The sequence below is a fragment of the Cebidichthys violaceus genome, unplaced genomic scaffold, assembly GCF_023349555.1.
Source record: "Cebidichthys violaceus isolate CVI_PGR_0920_01 unplaced genomic scaffold, fCebVio1.0.p SCAF_23, whole genome shotgun sequence".
Classification (NCBI taxonomy): domain Eukaryota; kingdom Metazoa; phylum Chordata; class Actinopteri; order Perciformes; family Stichaeidae; genus Cebidichthys; species Cebidichthys violaceus.
Genome location: NW_027176406.1, coordinates 1,132,899 through 1,152,783, shown reverse-complemented (window position 1 = coordinate 1,152,783; position 19,885 = coordinate 1,132,899). Strand labels below are relative to the sequence as shown.

At 46.2% G+C, this 19,885-nt stretch overlaps 3 protein-coding genes across 6 annotated transcripts in view; 1 reads left to right on the top strand and 2 right to left on the bottom strand.

The window, feature by feature from the left end:
- Positions 1-185: 185 nt before the first annotated feature.
- Positions 186-5,786, bottom strand: LOC137878762 (heme-binding protein 1-like). Its single transcript, XM_068719190.1, has 4 exons — positions 5,201-5,786; positions 2,136-2,274; positions 1,573-1,753; positions 186-1,412 (listed from the first exon to the last, which is right to left on the bottom strand). Exons 1-4 carry the CDS (start codon positions 5,276-5,278, stop codon positions 1,235-1,237), a joined length of 576 nt encoding a protein of 191 aa, XP_068575291.1. The 5' UTR covers positions 5,279-5,786; the 3' UTR covers positions 186-1,234.
- A 1,173-nt stretch (positions 5,787-6,959) lies between these two features.
- Positions 6,960-8,778, bottom strand: fmc1 (formation of mitochondrial complex V assembly factor 1 homolog). Its single transcript, XM_068719191.1, has 2 exons — positions 8,598-8,778; positions 6,960-7,462 (listed from the first exon to the last, which is right to left on the bottom strand). Exons 1-2 carry the CDS (start codon positions 8,724-8,726, stop codon positions 7,259-7,261), a joined length of 333 nt encoding a protein of 110 aa, XP_068575292.1. The 5' UTR covers positions 8,727-8,778; the 3' UTR covers positions 6,960-7,258.
- Positions 8,779-10,811: 2,033 nt separating this feature from the next.
- The window catches only part of grin2ba (glutamate receptor, ionotropic, N-methyl D-aspartate 2B, genome duplicate a), a 112,765-nt gene continuing 103,691 nt past the window's right edge, over positions 10,812-19,885 (top strand). The window contains exons 1-3 of one of the 4 annotated variants that reach the window (XM_068719179.1): positions 10,812-11,766; positions 17,373-17,524; positions 17,993-18,100. In XM_068719179.1, the coding sequence (XP_068575280.1) occupies positions 18,074-18,100 (27 nt within the window). In that variant the 5' untranslated portion in view covers positions 10,812-11,766; positions 17,373-17,524; positions 17,993-18,073. Of the gene's footprint in view, positions 11,767-11,997; positions 13,593-17,372; positions 17,525-17,992; positions 18,101-19,885 lie in introns of those variants that run through there. The other 3 variants (XM_068719181.1, XM_068719182.1, XM_068719183.1) reach the window with 3 other exon arrangements.

The window sequence follows — 19,885 nt, the reverse complement described above, 5'->3', positions numbered from 1 at the left end:
TGTTTGCACCACTAAAGTCTCACCCATTCTGATTTCCTTACTGTGTGTGTGTGTGTGTGTGTGTGTCAGCTCTGTAGAAGTCATTTCTTCGTACTTGCTTGTCACAGCCAGCAAATGAACTCTTGATATAGTACAACTGTTGTATATTTTGCGTTTCACAAAATACAAAAATAAGACGACTAGAATTGTCTGCACTCCTACTGAGTAATATATTTATTACGTTGTGAAACACTATCAAACCTGAACATTATATTCACTCATCACAGAAAATCCCATAACACCGTTTCAAGAGTCAGAATAAATAAAGATGGCATCGTCATGCACTAAAACACAATATTCACTACACACCAATGCTGCACGGATTAACACATAATCATAAAACGACACACATAGCTAGCTAGCTTCCACCCAGCTGTCCTCTCGTTAATTAAGACTAGTTCTACTTTATGGCTCGACTCCTGTTTTTTTTCTTCTTCCAGTTCCTCACTCAGGAGAAGGAAGTGTGCTTTTTACTACCATGTATCTAATCTTAATTCTATACTTTTCTCTGTAGCCGTCACAAATTAGTAAACTAGATTAAGATGTACAAAACCCTACCGATTGTTCTTTTGGGAGCTCTACAAGGACTTTATCAAACCGTTAAGGACAAACATTTAATTCTAAAAGGAATGGAAAAGTCAATGAAGTTGTATTTGAATTCAGACTACAGTAGATTATTCACTGAGTTACTTAGATAACTTTCTTATGCCAGTGGCATACCAGTTTATCCAAAGGTAGTTTCCTCGAAATATCTATTTCCCTGCGGCTGTCAGCAGTGATGCAACTCGTTGAGATGAAAACAACAAATACCTTCACTTCTTAACACTACATTTGTCTAGAAGCCATTAATCGCTCTCATTACGTCTCGTTTCAGAGCTGCAAGGGCTGAGTTTAAATTAGAAACAAAACTAAAGAAGACGTGATGACGACGCATTGATGTTGAATTCTAAATCGTCCCATTGCCTGAACACCTAACATCAGTGTAGCTACTGTACAAGCGAGAAGATCTGATGGGTAAAGGCAACATGGGTAGTGTCTGTCCATTTTGGGTTTAAAGGTCTATCAAGTCGCCACATTGCTCTTACCAATCAATCGAGCACTGTTAGAGCTACAGGACTGTCGTAAGTGTAGGGGTAAATAAGGTTGAATAAAGGACTCAGCGTGAGATTTGACTCGGATCTGACGGACCGGCCCCCTACGGCTCTTCCTGGAGAAACCACACCTCGTTGCGGCGTCCGTAAGGCTTGAGCGGTGGGTCGTAGCTGCAGCAGAAGTACTGCTTGCGCTGAAAGGGGGCCGTCTCACCCAGCGTGCGCGTCAAACGCAAGGCCTCTGCTCGGTACTCGCTCTCCCCAGCGAAGCCTCCAAACTGCCTGCGGACAAAAAGAAAGGACTATATTAACTTAGGCCTCCAAAAAAAGGACAAAACATTTCGACTATAATAACGACAGTGGGAAAGTCATGCTCGTTAGACACGGGAGGCATCTTAAAATTGTGCTCCTTGCGTAATGAGACACTTTAAATGACACCTACAGAGCGTAGACGGTCATGCCGGGCCGCTCCTCGATCTTGATGGCACTGTCGGTGGGAGTCGGGGGGCTCGGCTGGTAGCTGGAGGGGATGCGGATGGCGACCACCAAGCGGCGAGACAGGACACCGTCATTCCGTGGGTACACTGTGACGATGATGGGTGCTGCTGTGCCCATGGCCTCACCTTAGCAGGACGGCAGTGTGAGACAGGAAGTGAGTTTGTAAAGGCGGGGGGGGGGGGAGGCACGGAGAGGAGAAGAACTCCCTAAAGCAATCCACCCCAAATCTAAAGATCAGGATCTGTGTGACGTTTGTGTAGCGTAGCGTAATATTATGCAAATAGCAACGACGGGAATGTAAGAATGTAAAGCGCACCTCTGTGAAAAGCAAACAGATTAAATGACGATTCTGCACTGAGGCCTAGATTTCAGACTGGCCACAATTTAAATGACCGTAAGTGTCTTTCATCTCTGTTTTTCTTTCGATTACATTGCAGAGGCAGTTTATGAGTCCTACACTATTGGTGATGGTATGTTAGCACAGTGTGGTTCTTCTGACGGGCCTACCTTGTTCGTTGCTCCCACCGATGTACATGAGCAGCTTCCTCACCAGCTCCCCCGTCACTTGGTCAAAGGATCGCCCCTCAGACGAGACGACGGCGTACTTGGCCCCATCGTACCGCCGCACCTCAAAGCTCACTCCATCCTGGGGAAGAGAAGGGAAAAATCAGGGGGAAGGAAGGGCGGAGGCATCAGCAGGCCAACTACAGCTACACATCGTGACGTGCACAAATGCAGACATTTTCTTTCATGCACACACACACACACACACACACACACACACACACACACACGGGTCATTCTCTTCCCGGGGGTTGGGCGTATGGGAGAGGTTGAGCTCAGATGTGATTCACCTCTGACACACTGATGTTGACAATCTGCTCCAAAGGACGAAAGCCTTGAACTGGCGGGGTAATAACTCTCTGTGTGTGTGTGTGTGTGTGTGTGTGTTTGTGTGACTGCACGCATGTGTGGGTGTGTGGAACCAATGTGGGCAGCCAAATAATAAGATGCAGATGAAACGTATTTACACTGATTTGATTTAGTTTCTTCTTCTGCTCTGCATGGTTCAGTCAGCCTGCAGAGAATAATGGCCGAGAGATGTCTTACATAACACACACACACACACACACACACACACACACACACACACAAATACATCCCCCGCCCCCAGACACACAGCTCCAACAGATGCAACAGTTTTGCATTAAATATGATTTGAGTGGGGCGAGCGCGGTCACTCAGCTGTGCTGCTCAGCTGAGCATTGACTTTAATAGGTTTTGAAGGAATATGGCCAAAGCAGAGACTGCGATGCAGGTTTCAAATACAGCTCCTCGTCCCACTAATGTGATTACCGTGTGTATTGCTCCGTGTTTGTTTGTAGGATGTCTTTGAGCGTTGGACTTTAATGTCATTGTGGTGCGTTCTCCTTACAGTGTTTACCATCGACCTATGAGAAGCTTCTGCCAAATATATAGTTCATTCATTTGCAGATGATGTGAGTTTTTTTTTTTTTTTATCTAAATGAAACCAGCAGCCAAAAAAAAAGAAATGTAAATACGCTCCGGGGTTCATTTACACTGCATGTGCTCATTCTTACGTGGGCTTCTCAAAATACCACGCAAATGATTTCCAATTTCTACACGTGTGTTGTTGTTTTTTTTTTATAAAACTCACTCCCGAGGTCCTGTAATCACAGGACGCGGCAGTATTCGTCCCCCAGCACATAGGAGATGGCACTATGTTATCATGGAGCTCTAACTTGTGACAGGTACCCCGGCTCCTGCATAGTTATTATAAGGGCTCTGCTCCGTGTGGCTTGTCAGCGGGACCACCATTAACATTGTGTACGGGTGACATACCGAGACAGAAGAGCCTGACTTCAGTTAAGCAATGCAATTAATATGTCTGTACTGTATGTGTGAGGTTGTGTGTGTTTAGCTGCTGCCTTCTGCCATCTTCGACAGCGATAATTACTCCTTGCCGGAGGAGAGTGCACAAAAGGCCTTATCATCAATGTGACTGTTAAATTGCCGTTTCATGTTCTGCTAAAATAATCTACAGTCGTTTGCAAGCTCATCCTGTCGTGCATGTGTGTGCATAGGTACGTGTGTGTGTGTGTGTGTGTGTGTGTGTGTGTGTGTGTGTGTGTGCGTGCCCCACCAACTCCTCTGTATTCTGTGTCAGTTTTAATTAAGAGTGTAGGGTGTCGGAGTCAGGCGGCTGCTGCACGGATCAAGTGTCGAGCTCTGATTTCAATAGTCAGTCAGGTCCAGAGATTTGATGAGCCTCGAGCTCCAGGCTGTTTCATGAACACTTAGAGGACGCACCGCGGTGACCTTTGACATCATGCTGCATGTGGATCAGTGATATAAATGATGGATCATTCATTATAATCATCTTTGTCCTCTTTTCAAATGTGAGTGTTTATACTTGAAATCAAAAATATCAGATTGAGAGAATAACTGTTAGTGGTCAGTGTCAGAGCGGATCAGACTTCCAGTGTGTGTGTGTGTGTGTGTGTGTGTGTGTGTGTGTGTGTGTGTGTGTGTGTGTGTCAGTTTGGGTCATTTGATTCCCTGCCTGTCTAGAAGTCCTCTTTGTCTCAGTGAGCTGCTATTCAGAGATAAAACACACAAAGACAATTCCAAACCCCGGTGCCAACCGTGACATTGCATGGCTACGTGCACATTTACAGTAGTGCACTGCGGGTCAACGGTGCACGAGAGAAGAACCTCGAAATGGCTGCGAGGCGTCGCCTCAGTGAACAGCACACATCACTGGTTGTTTTCTGGAATGCAAGTGTGCATGTGTCAATTATAGGCAAACACAATATATACTGTATAGGCTGCATGAACGTAACAAGGGGCGGTGTGGGGGGGGAGGGGGGGGGGCATAACACGGAAAGGGCACGCCCTTGCTCCTCAATGACGTCAGTCGTCGACGGTCCGCGTATCAAGTGTAACACGGCGGGTCCTTATCTGAGCCCACGGGTTCACCACAATCACGTCTGATCTGCACGCTCTTCCAGGGGTCAGTTAGCGTGGGCCCCTGTGGTTTCACACACGCGCGCACACGCGCGCGCAGGACCTCTGTGTCTCACACACATAAGATAATGTCATGATGGTTGAAGGAAAAAAAACAGTGGTAAAACGGTAAAACCTTTTCTGACTTTAATGTGTGTGTGTGTGTTATTTTCTTAAGGTTACATAAAACTCAAAAAGCATCACCATCTGTATTCATCGCTGCGGGCCGCTGATTGGCGGAGGACCTCTGGCTGCTTCGCCCCACACTGCGGCTCAGCGGGCATCTTTATAGGTCACAAGCAGTTCACTGCCAGCCTGTCAGTCAAGGTTACGGAGGGTTGTGATCACGAGAAAACACGGCGAAAGTCCACGACTGTTGTAAACGCAATGTGCTATAACTGTTAGCGTTAAGAGCTGGATGGAAATAGGAATGCAAACAGCAGTGCGCCTGTTCACGGAGAGCGCAGAATGTGCGGCTAAGCTTTAGAGATGTCGGAGTGACGAAGTTTTTTTTGTGTTCTGACAGGTGTCCGCGCGCTGCTTACCTTCGTCTCACTGCTGAGCAATTTATATTCGGTCTCCTCGGTGTTTCCGAAGAGCGAGTTCTTGAGCATGCCAAACATGTCGCCTCGGCCGGGTCACCTCTCCTCTCTCCGCTCCTTGGCTCCGTTGTGCGTCCTCCCTTTTTCGTCCTCGTGCTTTTTATTGTTTCTTTCTGCACGGCAACTTTCGCCCCTTTGTGTGGTCGTGCAACTCCCTAATTAAAGAAAATAAAAAAACCTTGATAAATAAGAGATAGTAACAGTATCCAGATGCTCCGAAGCGCAAATTCTCCTCCCGAGAAGAGCGCGCGCCTTGTTCCTCCTCTTCCCTCTCAACAGATGCCGTTTTCTCTTTCGGAGGCAGAAGTTGGTGATGCTGACTCCTCGCCCCTTTGCCGCGAACAAACCAGCCTCCACTGTGACGGGCGTGAGTGTCTCCGCCCTCCTCTGCTTTTAGTTTTTTCTCTCTGACGACCAGCTGGACGCTCACTTACATCACCACCTTTCACTCGTTAACGTTTAAATTCGCTTAAAGTGGGGCATCACGCCGCCCTCAGATCCGTTCAGGTTGCTGCTCACATACATTGACACCTCCTGCTGATAGATGCTGCATCACAGTGTATATAGCCACCTCCTACACACACCCACCTCCCCAAAATTAGAGTAAGCTCCAGTGCCACTCAGCTCTTATTATGGGTTCCCTCTCATTCTGTTTGTCATGGCTGTCTGCTCCACGATGCATAAAGCAGTGGGGAGTCGAGAAGCACATTTACATCCTGCTTTTTTTGCGCAATACAAATTTTGACTCAAGCTGTTAGTTTGTCAGGATGCATTGGACTTCGTTTCCAGGGTCGTGTGTGTGTGTGTGTGTGTGTGTGTGTGTGTGTGTGTGTGAGAGAGAGAGTGTAGGTTTGGGAGCAGCGCTTGGGTCTTACTCCCTGTGTCACTGTGCGTTGCTTTGCTTCAGGGTTAGTCTATTTAAATTCACACTGAAGGCAATGTTAGTCACCACTGGAGAGACCAAGGAAACGGGAAGGGCAGATTTAATGGAGAAAAAAAAAAAGTGAGGTGGATAACACAGGGTCAGGAAAGCTGAGGTTCTGTATGAAGGAGCTGTGGACAAGAAGGGAAAAGGTAACGAAGAAGAGAGCTGGCTGTAGTACTGTAAGACTGAAATACTCTGAATGAGATGTTTGATCAGCATCACGAACACCTGCGGCAAGACTCAGCTAAAGTAATCCAATGTGAGCTTCATCTAACTGACGTTTATTGCAGGGCTGTCTTATAATTCTACCATAGATGTATACGTTCATGTTTGTAGTCCATCCCAACACACACTCACACAAAAGCATGAGAGTAGAAAACAACTGCCAGACAGGCGGTTTATGCCTCAGTGGACAAAGTGTAAATAATCCCACAAACTGTGCAGATTACTGTGACAACAAAGATATGAATTCACCGAGCTCGTCACTATTTCACATCCAATCGAACAGACAACGCATGTCAATTATTCTCAATGAGTTTCGTTCATCCGATTAGTAAATCTGATGCAAGTAAATGCATCAATATATGGATTTAACTTCCAGTTTAATTGATAGGCGAGCAGGTTATTTGTTAATGTGTTATAACGTGTGATCAAGTCCTAAAAATAAAAAGTGTAACAAACAGTGACTGCTATATAAATGAATCACAATGAATATGTACTTTCAGTCCGTTTGAATGGTTCCTTTTCCCTTTTTACAAACACAAACAAAAGCAGGTGTGGACAAGCTGTAGTATATTTACAGCAAAACAACCGATTTATTTTAATCATAGTTTACATTTTCACAGTTGCTTCAAACACTCTCAGATCAGATCATCCTCATATTGAACATCGGTGGAACAACACAACAGGAATAAACAGGAGAGTTCCCTCAAAGCTGTCCATGGTGGCACGATCTCCAGTCTGCCAGACTCCAGTCAAACATTTCATCACTTTACAGTTTACGTATGAGACCAGATGATTCAGCCACAGAGAGGTCTTTTTTCGAAGAGCATCAAGTTTTCTTTTCCGACGTGTCCTCACTTCTCCCAGCCTTTGCCTCCGGGCTGAGTGGGCAACCTGAGCCCCACCAGGCCAGCCGCCTGTTCCGTGCTGTGCTCTCCTTTGCTGTGGTAGAGGTTGTGCAGGGCCATGTGGGTCCTGGTGGACGTCAGCAAACACAGGTATGTGTGCGAGTCGTGGCTTGCCGCATGCTGGGCTCGACAGTACCTTTCTCCTGTTACCTGTGAGAGGGGAAAAGAAAAGAAAATATATGTTGAATCAACGATGAAGCGGATCGTAACGCCGGACACGTGCATATTTCCTTGCTTCGTTCACTAAATCAGTCACCAGAGAGAAAAGATTAAATCAAGTTAGCATTTATGAAGCGAAAGCCTTAAGGTCTAGCTGGTGGACAACAAGGAGTTAGCAATGACTCCAGTAACAGCTGCATGGACAGTAAGCATTGGCACAGTCCCTATAGAGTCTCACATATGCATTACAGTGCCTGGGGGGCTTTCCGGGGCGGGACAAACACACCCTGACAAGCAAGAGTTGCTCCAAGCTATTTTGCTTCGGTGACCGCTCATGCATTGGACCAGCCTGGTGAGCTGCTCTCCCAAGCATACATAATGCAAGCTTTAAGCCTATATGCTTAAGCAGCTATACTGCGTTTACAAAGAGTGGTGGTTGTAGTAATTTAAATAAACATGGAGTTACATTTAGGGCTTCTCTTGACAGAGAAATGTGAGGATGAATGTGGTCATGCAAAATTAACTCTAAACAATTCTACAAACTCTATTAGGCTTCAAATAAAAATATTTTTAAACATTGCTGCAAGTGTCTATTTAATCCCGCGGATGAGTACACATTCCTTGATAATCTAAGATCTATTGAACCTGCCTTAATTAGTTACATGTCCGTGCATGGTGACAATAATTTACACATAATTAATAAATCAACCCAATGTAGCATTCTGCACTCTGGTGTGCGTAGGAACGTATATAGTTAGTGACTTAATAACCAGACATACTTTATCACCTGCGTGTGCTGTTAACTCTGAGCTATGCTAAGGCTCATTAGCTGCTAATGTTAGCATGTCCTTCTACTTCACAGTCACCTTGCGCTGAACTTTTGCTGCTACAGATTACAAAGTAAGCAATGACACACTCCGGTGTCGTGTTGGCTGTTCACGATATTCCCACGCCTGTGAACGGCTGAAGGGCGAACGTTATTTCCACTTAACTAGCAAAACGGTAACGTTATCCGTTAGGAGTTATGCGGTTAGCTAACGCTAGCCACGCACCTCTCATGCAGTTTGTTACGGTAGTTAGCTAACGCGGCTAACGTTAGCCTAAACGAAGTTGTTGAAAAACTCACCTTATTCTTACGAAACTGTTCCATTACATAGTTGTAAGCCAGTGAGCGTTTATACGTCGGTCCTTGGAGTACACGTAGTTCTTTTAGTATTCCTCGGCAGACTCGTAGCGGTGATGACAGCGCTGCCATCTCTGAACTGTGTTGTGATGGTGCGGCCCATGCAGCCAGGCATGCTCAATCCAACACCGCACAGTCGAGCAGAGTACCGTAAAGCGACCACAAGGTGGCGATATGTCCCGCTAATACATTTACGACACATACGTCTTCTCGACAAACATTTCCTACCTGGAACAGTTTGAAGGTAACCTGCATTGAATTTAAAATGTACACGTATGCATGTAAATATGTGTATATAATAATAAATGTGTAGATGCGCAGCGTAACGGGATATTAGTGTATTTGTCATCCAGTGTTCACCAAACTAACTCCACCTTCCTTGTCATCTCCTCCACCAGCTCTTGTATTTAACGGTTGCTGGTCGTAATCCCGCTGTAGGAGCCCAGGGTAAGAGCATGTTAACAGTCACTGGTTCACATCTAATGCAAACACCAACAATGAGAACCAACCAACTGACGTGTCTCTCCAACTGCTGTAAAAGTGTTTAAAGTGCTGAAACAGCTGCTCCACTGAAGCAGATTGCAGTGACCATAATGAGAGCTGCATGTGCAGAAGCATGCAGGCTGATTAGGAAAATAGTATGTAAGGTCTCTGGTTAAACACAGGGAAAAAAGAATGTCAGCTGTGACATTTATTGCCACTGTTGTCCAATAATCATTCTTTATCCAGTCACTGTGTTTTCAAATCCAGGTTCAGAGATGTCTGAAACTTGGGGAAAGGTCAAGCAGAGTCTATCGAACGCTTCAAGGAACCACAGGCCTAACTGTTTTTGGCGGGGGTCCATTCAAGCATGGCCAAGAGGAGAGACAGCTTCAAGCTGCACTGTTTGTCCTCTGTCCCATGCGAGGACACATGGACTCCACCTTCAACTTCATTGTGAGGTAATTTCTTAATGTGCTGATGCACGATTGAAATACCGAACAGAGCTCGCCTGAAATGTTGCGGTCTTCACTCAGCCTCACACACAGCACCATGGCACTGAAAGCATAATTGGGCTTGAATTTGTATTGTGAGTTAATTACTGTCTGATAAACGGGTCAGCAGAGGAGACGGAGGGAGACTGTGGAGACTTTGTAATCGTATCTTATTTTCGGATCTGTCAGCGTCTCCCTCGGCCTCTTTACTATAAATAACAATCAGGGAATAAATTGAAAACAACTTATTCCCTAATGAGGATAAAACAAAAGAGTGCGGTTTACCTCACTCTCTTTTTGAGTATAAGCCATCTATTGAGCCTAGTGTACACAATCTAGTGTCTTGTCTTTGTGGGCATGTAATGGTTTTAATATTTCAGCTTTCCTGGTGGCAGAAACAAGGTAATAATATTTCGACAGAGCCATAACTATAATGTGGAGATACTCTGCAGGCTTTACCTTCTGAATGGGTGCTTTTGACCACCTATCTCTGTGTGCTGCTAGCTTTGATTTGGACACTCGAGAGCAGTCATCTGTCACCATAGCAACACTGAGTTTAGCTGAGGGCGAAATGCAGAGGAAAAAGGGAACCGGGTCTGCTGTTCACAACTCCACCGGCTCCAAACCAAAATTCATTTTAACGCTTTTGTCCGATTTTTGTTGCGCGTGGGGGAGAGTGTGCGTCGTAAAAAGGTTATCGGTGCTTTGTCTCGCAGAGATGATAAACACAGAGGGACGCGTTGAACTGCTCTGTGGGTGGATTGCACTCGCGTCGTGCTGTTGGAGTGACACTGCAGCAGTGAAATGTTACCCTGAGAGGTTGGATTGTGAGGCGTTTCATTGAGTGCAGGCCACAGGTCATCAGACCGGTTGGTCCAACGCTACAGTTTGTTCCCAGTGTCTCCAGTTATCTGAGCTTGTGTATCGATGATTGACTCTAGGGGGAGCCAGTCTCTTATCAGTTTAGCACACCGGTTGTGGTTCCTCGACATTTGTTGGAAGAGGCACCCCTCTCCCCCTCCTCCCCCTCCTCTCTCTCTCTCTCTCTCTCTCTCTCTCTCTCTCTCTCTCTCTCTCTCTCACACTCTTTCAATGAATACTAATGCAGCGAGTGGGCCCACCTCCCTTCCTCCCATCTTTTTCGCAGGGATGGGCGGGAGAGAAGGGAGACATAGCAATTCCAGCTCAGTATCCTTCCTCATGAGGCAGGCAGCGCTTGACTAGCAGCCGCCACCAAATGCCTTTTTTTTTTTTCCTCCCAACTGAGCAATATTGGTGATACTGTGCGTTGTGGCCGCAACAATGTCTAACCTGTGTGAGTGGCACGTGATATCAGACCAGAGTTGAGAGGGAGGAAAAAGGACATCTGTGTCTGCTTTTTTTTTTTTTTTTGGTCATCTGGATGGGAAGTCTTTTTTGGGAGGAGAGACAGAAGAAAGCAGAAGGCAGCCGGGGAAGGGGAACAACTGGCACTAGCCAATCCCCCCTTCCACACATAGACTGGAGACAACGGAGGCCACTGGAGTATTTGCTTTTATCTTTCGTTTTTTGTTCTTTTTTTTCCTCATCGCGCTGCTGGGAGGTGCTTTACCTTTTCATTTGCTTGCTCTCTCGGTCCTCTGTCTCCTCATCTATTTCGCCATTTACCTGGTCAACAATTTCTGCCATTTATGAGCCAGACAAGGAGGGAGAGAGAGAGAGAGAGGCAGAGAGAAAGAGAAAGAGGAGGGGGATTTTTTTCCTTTTTTTTGCCCCCTATATTCTCTTTTTTTTGTTCCCTTCATCCATTCTTCCGTCCCTCTCCATTGCTACCGCTGCCAGCCCTTTCTATCGCTGTGCAGCCCACGCTCCCTCCTCCCTTCACCGCTTCCCTCCTCCTCCTCCTCCTCCTTCCCTCCACTCCGCTCACTGTCCACCAGTAACTTTGGCTACTTTTTTGACTCCACCAGTGTTTTAATTTTCTTGCTTTAACCCCCCCCCCCCTCCTCTTTATAGAGACATTTTAATTGGCTTGCTTGTATTTTCTATTTATGCCTTTTTCACTTTTGTACCTTTTCCTATTTCCTATTTCCCCCTTCTCTTTTTTCCTCCCACCACCCTATGCATCTTTTTTGGGCGATTCTTAATTCTAACCATAGGTAGGTCTATTTAGTGTTTAGTGTCTGTCTCAAAGTCTTTGTTCCTTGTCTGTGTATGCGAGGTGTTTTGTGTGGGGTGCACATATATTAAGCACACCTTGACACGCACACACACACACACACACACACACACACACGCACACGCACACTGGCCTACAATCTAGCTCTGGTGTAACCACGGCTCCCTTCCCATCCGGCTCTCAGCTGATTCCTGCCTCATGCCATGTCATCCTCACGTCACTCTCCCCCTTTCATGCTGTAACGTCAGTGTTTTCCAATTTTTTTGTGCTCCTCAAACCACAGCGACTCATCAAGCAAGCGCCAGTCTCCAGTCGCCTCATCTCTATGTTGCACAAAAGTCTGTTCTTCCATTAAAGCGTCTGAAATGCCCCCTTTGTCACACACCGTCCTCCTCACATGTTTGCCATCATGCACATTGAGTGACGTTCAAATTCCACATTTGGTCCTGTAGAAGGGAACGTGCGTTGTGATCGAACTGGAGTGCGTTCAAGTTTCCTCGCTGTCTGTCGGGTGAAGGTTGAACCGAGCAAAGGCCTGATTCATGAGCGACAACGCGCCGCTCGTTTCACAGCGCCATTGTGAGCCGCTATCTTCCGTTCGGTCGGGGTGTCATCTGTGTTTATACACTCCTCTGCCTCCCTTTTTCTCTGCCCTCCTTTCCTCTCTCTCTCTCTCTCTCTCTCTCTCTCTCTCTCTCCTCTCCTTCGCTCTCCCTCCCTCCCTCCCTATCTCTCTGAACTGACTTATTCTCGCGGACAGACACACACAAGCACTCAAAGAGAATGGACTAAAAACAAAAACTGGCTTTATCATCCAGAGGATTTTTTCCCCTTTTTTTCCCTCCTCCATAATTTTCACTCACTTTGCATCAAGCTTTAATCTCTTTAATCACCTTTTTTTTCCCCCCTCCGCATCTTTTTCTCTCTCCATCACTTCCACTCTCTCACCCCCTCTGAATTGATCCACCTATCGGTTTATTTATTGTCCCATTTTCCATCTTTTCATGTGCCATCTAAGGAAAATGTCATGTCCCACCGCTCACACGTCATTGACTTGCTCGCATCAGAGAGGAGCTGCTGTTTATTTTGCGTTTTGGTGACGTGATTTTGCTATACCTCACCTCGACTACTTCCACGTTTTGAAATGGCAGATTATTCATGAATAATCTTTTGGGCATTTAAGGAAAACAAGACGACGAGATGGCTCGAAAGAATTGAGCTGATTGCAAAGTAACTGAATAATTTGGTGTGTGTGTGTGTGGTGTGTGTGAGCTACAGAGAGGCACAGCAGCAGACAGATGCATAGCAAAGTGAAGCAAACCACACAACTCATTTCCTTGTCCATTCTCTCTTTTTCTTTTTTTTTTATATTTCCACCTCTTTTTTTTTTTTTTTTCCTGAAGGAGATTTAACGCCTCTCCTCTTCATTACATGAAGATAAAGGGAAGTGGGACTCTTGAGCAGCCGTCAACATGATAAAGGCACTCTGGATTTAGCTGTTTTCCTGTGGAATTACCCTTTAAATCCTGGATTTGAATTCCAAGCGAGAACAAAAAATAATTAACAATAATTAAAACTGTCCTAAATTTGGGACTCTCTTTTTGACTTCTTTTTGTAACGGACTGAAGCTGATTGCAATATTTCTTTTTTTCAACTATTGAATCTTAATGGGATTTCACTAACGCGGATTAAAGACTCAAGCCACATCTTTGTCTATTAGTTGATGTAACAGCCATGATTCTTACAATTTCTCCAGCCTACAAAATCCATTAGGTTTAATGTTTCTTAATGTTAAGGGTTAAATAGGTGAGTACGGCGCTCTGAATCCACACATGCTGTTGCTGTTGCATGTTTTGGATGACGATTAATTCATGTAGATAATCATCTTCATCGTTTTTTGTCATTAAGTCACTATTTTTGCATGTGTGTGTGTGTGTGTGTGTGTACCGTATGCGTGTTGAATGGATATTGTCGGGTTATCAGAGATCAGTAATTTTCCCTCGCACTTCATTTATCCTTTGTAGTTTTTTTTGCCCCACCATGAGCCTTTCAGTCTATTTCTGTCACATTTTACCCCAGTGAAATAAATTCACATGCGTACACTCGGATCTGATAAGGTAAAATAATAATAATAATGTACTTCACATGTGGAAATGAATCTCCACACTTCATGCTTGGTTCTGTTCTTATTAGCCGCTCTCCACCTGATGGAGTAGCCACTTCTGCCTATCAAATCATCTGTTCAGCTCTGCTCCACACTCTTATTGATACCTGAGGAGTGGGAGTGTGTGTGTGTGTGTGTGTGTGTGTGTGTGTGTGTGTGCGTGTGCGCTGGCATGAGTAGAATATATAGGCAGATCAATGAAGTCATCTACATGAAGAGACAGACTGCATTGGCCTTTTCTCAATTATTTTTATCTGCCGCTATTTCAAAGAAACCCAAAGTGCTTCACAGCGGGAGAATGACAGTAGATCTCCTAGTGGAGTGTGTTGGGATGAAATCTGGAGTATGTCTGCAGCAAAATGCAATTCACACACACACACACACACACACACACACACACACACACACACACACACACACACACACACACACACACACACACACACACACACACTCACTCACTCACTCACTCACTCACTCACTCTCACACACAGACACTTCCATCTATCCATCATAAGCGCATCGAAGATTGACCCCTCTTCTCTGATTAACTTTCCCATCATTTGGATGACAGCCGTGTGGATTCATACTGTGTGTGTGTGTGTGTGTGTGTGTGTGTGTGTGTGTGTGTGTGTGTGTGTGTGTGCTGCACGGTCAAGGTTAGTGCTACGTACCTGTGAAACCCACCTGGGACCTGCTCCCATAACCTGGGACCATTACCCATTCTGCTCGGCGCTCCCGGCACACATGTGACCCCATGCAGCCCATCTGCAGATGGGCACTTAAGCCCAGGCAGTGTGTCAAAGCTGTCACAGCTGCCACGCGGCAAAATGGACGTCTCGGGTGCAAGCGCTGCCCCCGACACATGGCTCGCCGCTGTCTTTTTACTGTTAACGACCACGGAAATAGTACAGCGAGAGTGCGAGCGAGGCGGGAAGCAAAATGGACGGTGATGTGAACGCTTCGTGCCGCTTAGCTGGGAAACTGTAGTCGATACGGCTGGTTTTACACGTTAGCAAAGGATGCTGATTAAGTTTTAAAGGGACAGTTCACCCCCAAAATCAAAACCGTAGTGCTGTTTGTCCATCTAGGTTGTTTTGGTGTGAGTTGCCTAGTTTTGCCAATAATGGGACAATATGGCAGAAAAAGGTGAGATGTTGGGGTGAACTGTCCCTTTAACCGATCCTTTCGAGCGAAGCCGGGTGAGCAATCGGTGTCCAATTGAACAGTTCAGAGGATGGATGTGTCTGAGCCTCACTTCCATGCAAATGTAGAGGCGATTTGTTGGCGAACCGCGGCGCGACACTTTAGCTTTTTGTCAAGTTCCGACAAGTCGCGTTCGGCATCGTGAACACAACTGGTCTCTGACGAGAAAAGACGAGAATGTGCATTTCAGCTTTTCGGCGTCATATATTTTGCGCCTTGCTAATTTTCACGTCCCCCTGCCAAAAAGTGACATCGCAGTTAATGTTCGCTCTCCGGTGTACCTCCTAAGAGTTAAAGTGTACCCTCATTCTAAATGAATAATGTTTGTGTAAATATGGCCACCGAATTTTATTGAACAATAAATCAGTTGGTGACCGGGGCCACCGCCGCATATTTCAAGCCTCCTGCCAAAAACCGCTCGATGCCAGAAGCTTACGTGGAGAAAGAAGTCTGCCAAAAAGTCTCCAAACAGAGCTTAAGAGATTTTCACAGGCGCCGTGTTTGCAGTCGTCATTGATAAACAGGCCAGGAGAGGAGACAGCAGGGGCTAAGGAGACGCGTAATCCCATCCCCTCTTCCTAGCGACTCCCTCTCTGTCTCTCCTCCTCGCCACGCGCTACATAATGAGACGACAATGCAACTCCTGTGTCTGGCTCTGAGCGCTGCATCTGCCCCTTAATGAAACCAGCAGTAACACTCTATTACAGATCGTATCTTCAGATGACTCCCGCTCCGTGCCGTCCCGGGGAATTGATGAGGTTCAAGTCAAACCTAAATCATGTAAAAGTGTATTTGAAGTCTGCTAGGAGTCAAAACACCTCAGATTCCTGTGTGTGTGTGTGTGTGTGTGTGTGTGTGTGTGTGTGTGTGTGTGTGTGTGTGTGTGTGCGTGTGCGTGTGCGATGCTGCGTGACGACCTCGTCCATCCATCATCTTGTTAAACGAGCCAGTCTGAGGCGCGGAGCTCCATCCAGAGCTCGTAACTTTCTGCAGTGTGCGTCTGAATCCTGTTCAACCATTAGAGAGCGAGCGGGGAGCCGATGTGGGGCGACTTAAAAAGTACATCTCCATTTTTTTTTTATTTTATTGGCAGCATATTCACTTCAAGCGAGCGGAATATGGGTCATGATCTGATATAAAAAGGCTATTCAATAATTCATCGGAGCTGATTAAGAGGACTTGTATCGATGCAGACGCTGTCCATGAGAGGGGATGGGAGCGCGCGCACACACACACACACACACACACACACACACACACACACACACACACACACACACAGTGTATGGGAAAAAAAGCAACATTTAGGCCCCTTTTGTGGGATTAGTAGAAGCTGAGAAACAAGCTAGAACTGCCTGGGCGTTTCATGAGAGCAGCGTAGGCCTTCTTTGATGTTTTAATCTACTGTACGTTCACCCCCCCCCCCCCCCCCCCCCCCTTTTCTGTTTCATGTGTCGAACTGAGCACACATGACCAGCCTGTGATTACATGTCGCCACGAGTGTGTGTGTGTGTGTGTGTGTGTGTGTGTGTGTGTGTGTGTGTGTGTGTACGCGTCGTGTGACTTTGTGTGAGGGCCCCCATCAATCTATTAAATATGAAAAGTACAATCTGTTACCCCGCAGAGACTGGTTTATTATTCATCGACATACTTCAATTAATCATTAATTTACCTAAAGTATGGCCCACACTCTCCCCTCCAATTTAGACGCTCTATATGGGCTCCTTGTGGGCAGCGTGTTACATGAGTTATAATCTGGATTAATCGCAGCTATTTATTATTCTTCTGATCTACGTGCTGTCGTTGGGCGATTGTTGGGGATGAAGGCAGAGACAATTAACTACTACAGCACATTTGGAGGAAATGTATAATTCATCATACTGGGCTGGATTCTCCTCAAATCAGACACACACACACACACACACACACACACACACACACACACACACACACACACACAGTTCAGAAATTAAGGGGAGAAATAGCCCTCACAGTGGATTCGGATTCTTAAAAACAAAATGCAGAAAGCTGAACTCTTGATTGAGTCGTGCGTTTTTTAAATTCCCCTCACTTAATCTTAACTTAACTGGAAGGGGAGCGGGGTCAGTGGTCGCCCGCTGTGCCAAAGCGCAGCACGGTTTTTTATTGGAGGCTAACCGTACTGCGACCTGCTTCTGACCCTCCTGTCCTCCCTGTGTTCCCATTTGCAATAACAGACTGGCGGACGTCCGAAAAACAAGCGGCGCCAAACGTCTCTTCGGAGGAGCGAAGGGGAGAACAGAAGCGAAGCTGCTCCCGTGGAGCACAATTACCTTCCAAATTGCTGCTTTACCCTCTTGACCCGTCGAGGATTTTACCTAAAACTGCTGTGAGTTCCCAACTCCTTGTTCGCAGTCGACACTGAAAGGATTATGATGTGGAGGGGGGGGGGGAATAAATGCTCAGCAGTGTAATTCATGAACATCTGTATTTGCTTCCACAAACCCCACACACCTAATGAGGGGACCTGGTAGAGAGGTGTAGTTCAATGAATCACGGAGTCATTATATAAAGGGCAGCTGGCTGGAGCAAACAAACCTGGTGAGGTGGTTTACTGCGTTCATTGTGTTTAGAGCCTTTAAACATATTTCAAATGAATTGTTGTGCTCCTTTTCCTGCGTCTACCAGTCAGAAATTAAGGCGATGCTCTTCTCATCTTTCCCGTTTAACGATTGCACGCACGGCGAGATGACAGAAACAATGACAGAAACCCGAAAAAAATCTGAATATTGTAAGATGCAGTAGCTGCTAACAATCAATACTCACGTTGGCTTTGTTCTCGTGCTTTTGGTTGCAGTTCAGCCTCCCTCAGTCTGAGGCTATGAGAGGGAGAGAGGAGTCCCAGGCCGCACCATCATGCTACTTCTGAGACGCTGGGATGAGACTTTGGCTGGCAAAACACAAGGTAAGACGGCGCTGATGCAAGAGGCATCTCTCGAACTCTGCTCTTAGTTTTCTGGCGTTGTCCCTGCAGGGACCCGCTGAAACATCCCCCGTCTTATCTCACCTTGTGTGTGTGTGTGTGTGTGTGTGTGTGTGTGTGTGCGCGTCTGCAGCTTCCATAAGTGTGGGCCTTTTTTCTTTCTTTCTTAGAGCTCAGTGATGGATGGTCTAAAACTTCCAAAGGCCCTTTTTTTTCCCTCTGTATCTCACTCCAGCTTTGCTTGAGGGTCAGGATAATGGTTCAAGGTGGAGCCTACAGACGAATGCTTTAATCCTTTTTGGGTTTTTTTGCACAGTGTGCACTTTGATCAGCGGCACGCGTCAGACGCGTGGACGTCCAACCCGACCCAGCCCCTATCGACTATCGGCTTAATTTGCATGGCTCTACAGGCATCGATCAGGCAATTAAAGGATTTGTTGAATGAGGTTTTTTTTTTTGTGGCGGAAGCGTGCGACCGTTCAGACGCGTTGGCGCTCCTTTCTGCACGAAGCAGGGAGAGGGACGGTGTGTTCTATGTGACGAGATAAAAGGAGACAGTCCTTCTCTCTCTGTCCCAGGACCAATTTACTCAGAGGCAAGTGTATTTGCCACAAGGGCTCATTATCATATCGGCACATTCCATCGTTTTTCTCATGCATTCATCTTCTCACTCCTACTAACCTTTTCTTTCAATTTTTCATTATTGCTCTCAAGTTCTAGCACCTCTCTCCCTCTATCCGCCTCTCCCTTTTTCTTCCTCTCCCTCCCTCCTTCTCTTTCCCTCCCTCCCCATGCACTATTAATCAGCTGTGAAGTTTAAGAGACTGAGCCTCAGTGCAGAGGAGCAAAGATTGAGAAACTACATTTCTTCTTCTTTTCTTCTTCTTCCTTTCCTTTTTTCTTTTTCTATATGGGAGGCACTGGTTGCTGTGGTGTGTGTGTGTGTGTGTGTGTGTGTGTGTGTGTAGGGGGGGGGGGGGGGGGGGGGGGGGGGGGTGATGGAGTGTGTGAACACACTACAAATGCTGCCATTACACAGTTGCTGCTTTTACTTTAGGCAGCAGCGGAGCGACAGTGCCGCTTCCGTAATGAAGTGCCTCGGCCTTCCGTCGTTAGCTGAAAGTCACAGCAGCTGCCGCGGCCGACGCTGACGCTGCACTTTTGCCCACTATTGCCTGGCGTCACAAGACATTACCATATAGATGAATTAGCAGCGGCGGTGAATCTCATTAACGACGCCGCCCCACCTTCTTTGAAAAGAAATCATACGCAGAGTTACAGATTATTGGTCTGTTAGGCCTATTATTGGAGTCCGGCAGGCTTCCTGCTCTTACATAAACTGTTTAGAAAAAGAAGAAAAAAACAAGGACATATTAGAATAATAATGTCTCAAGAGTATTTTAAAAGCTTTATGTCCAGCCCTTGTGTACCTAACCGAAATTGGATTCTGGCCCCTCATTATATCACCACCACTCAGTGCCATTAATTAAGTGATGCGTGTCTCATTTTTCAGTCAAACCCGGTTAACAACAGACTCCTGTTTGGACTCCGGGGAGCTCGCGTCATCGCTCACGCACTACATCGATGCTGCGGTCTTTGATGTGCGGAATAAAGTGTGAAGCGTTTTTCGGCTCACCTTTGTCCTGCCCGCTGATGCGCAGAATGTAATTAACGGCAGATATCGAAGCGAAAACGGTGAGATAAATGAGCGCCTCACGTCTGTCTTCCTCCTTTAGCGTTTTCTTTGTGTCTTAGTCTGGTGTTGCA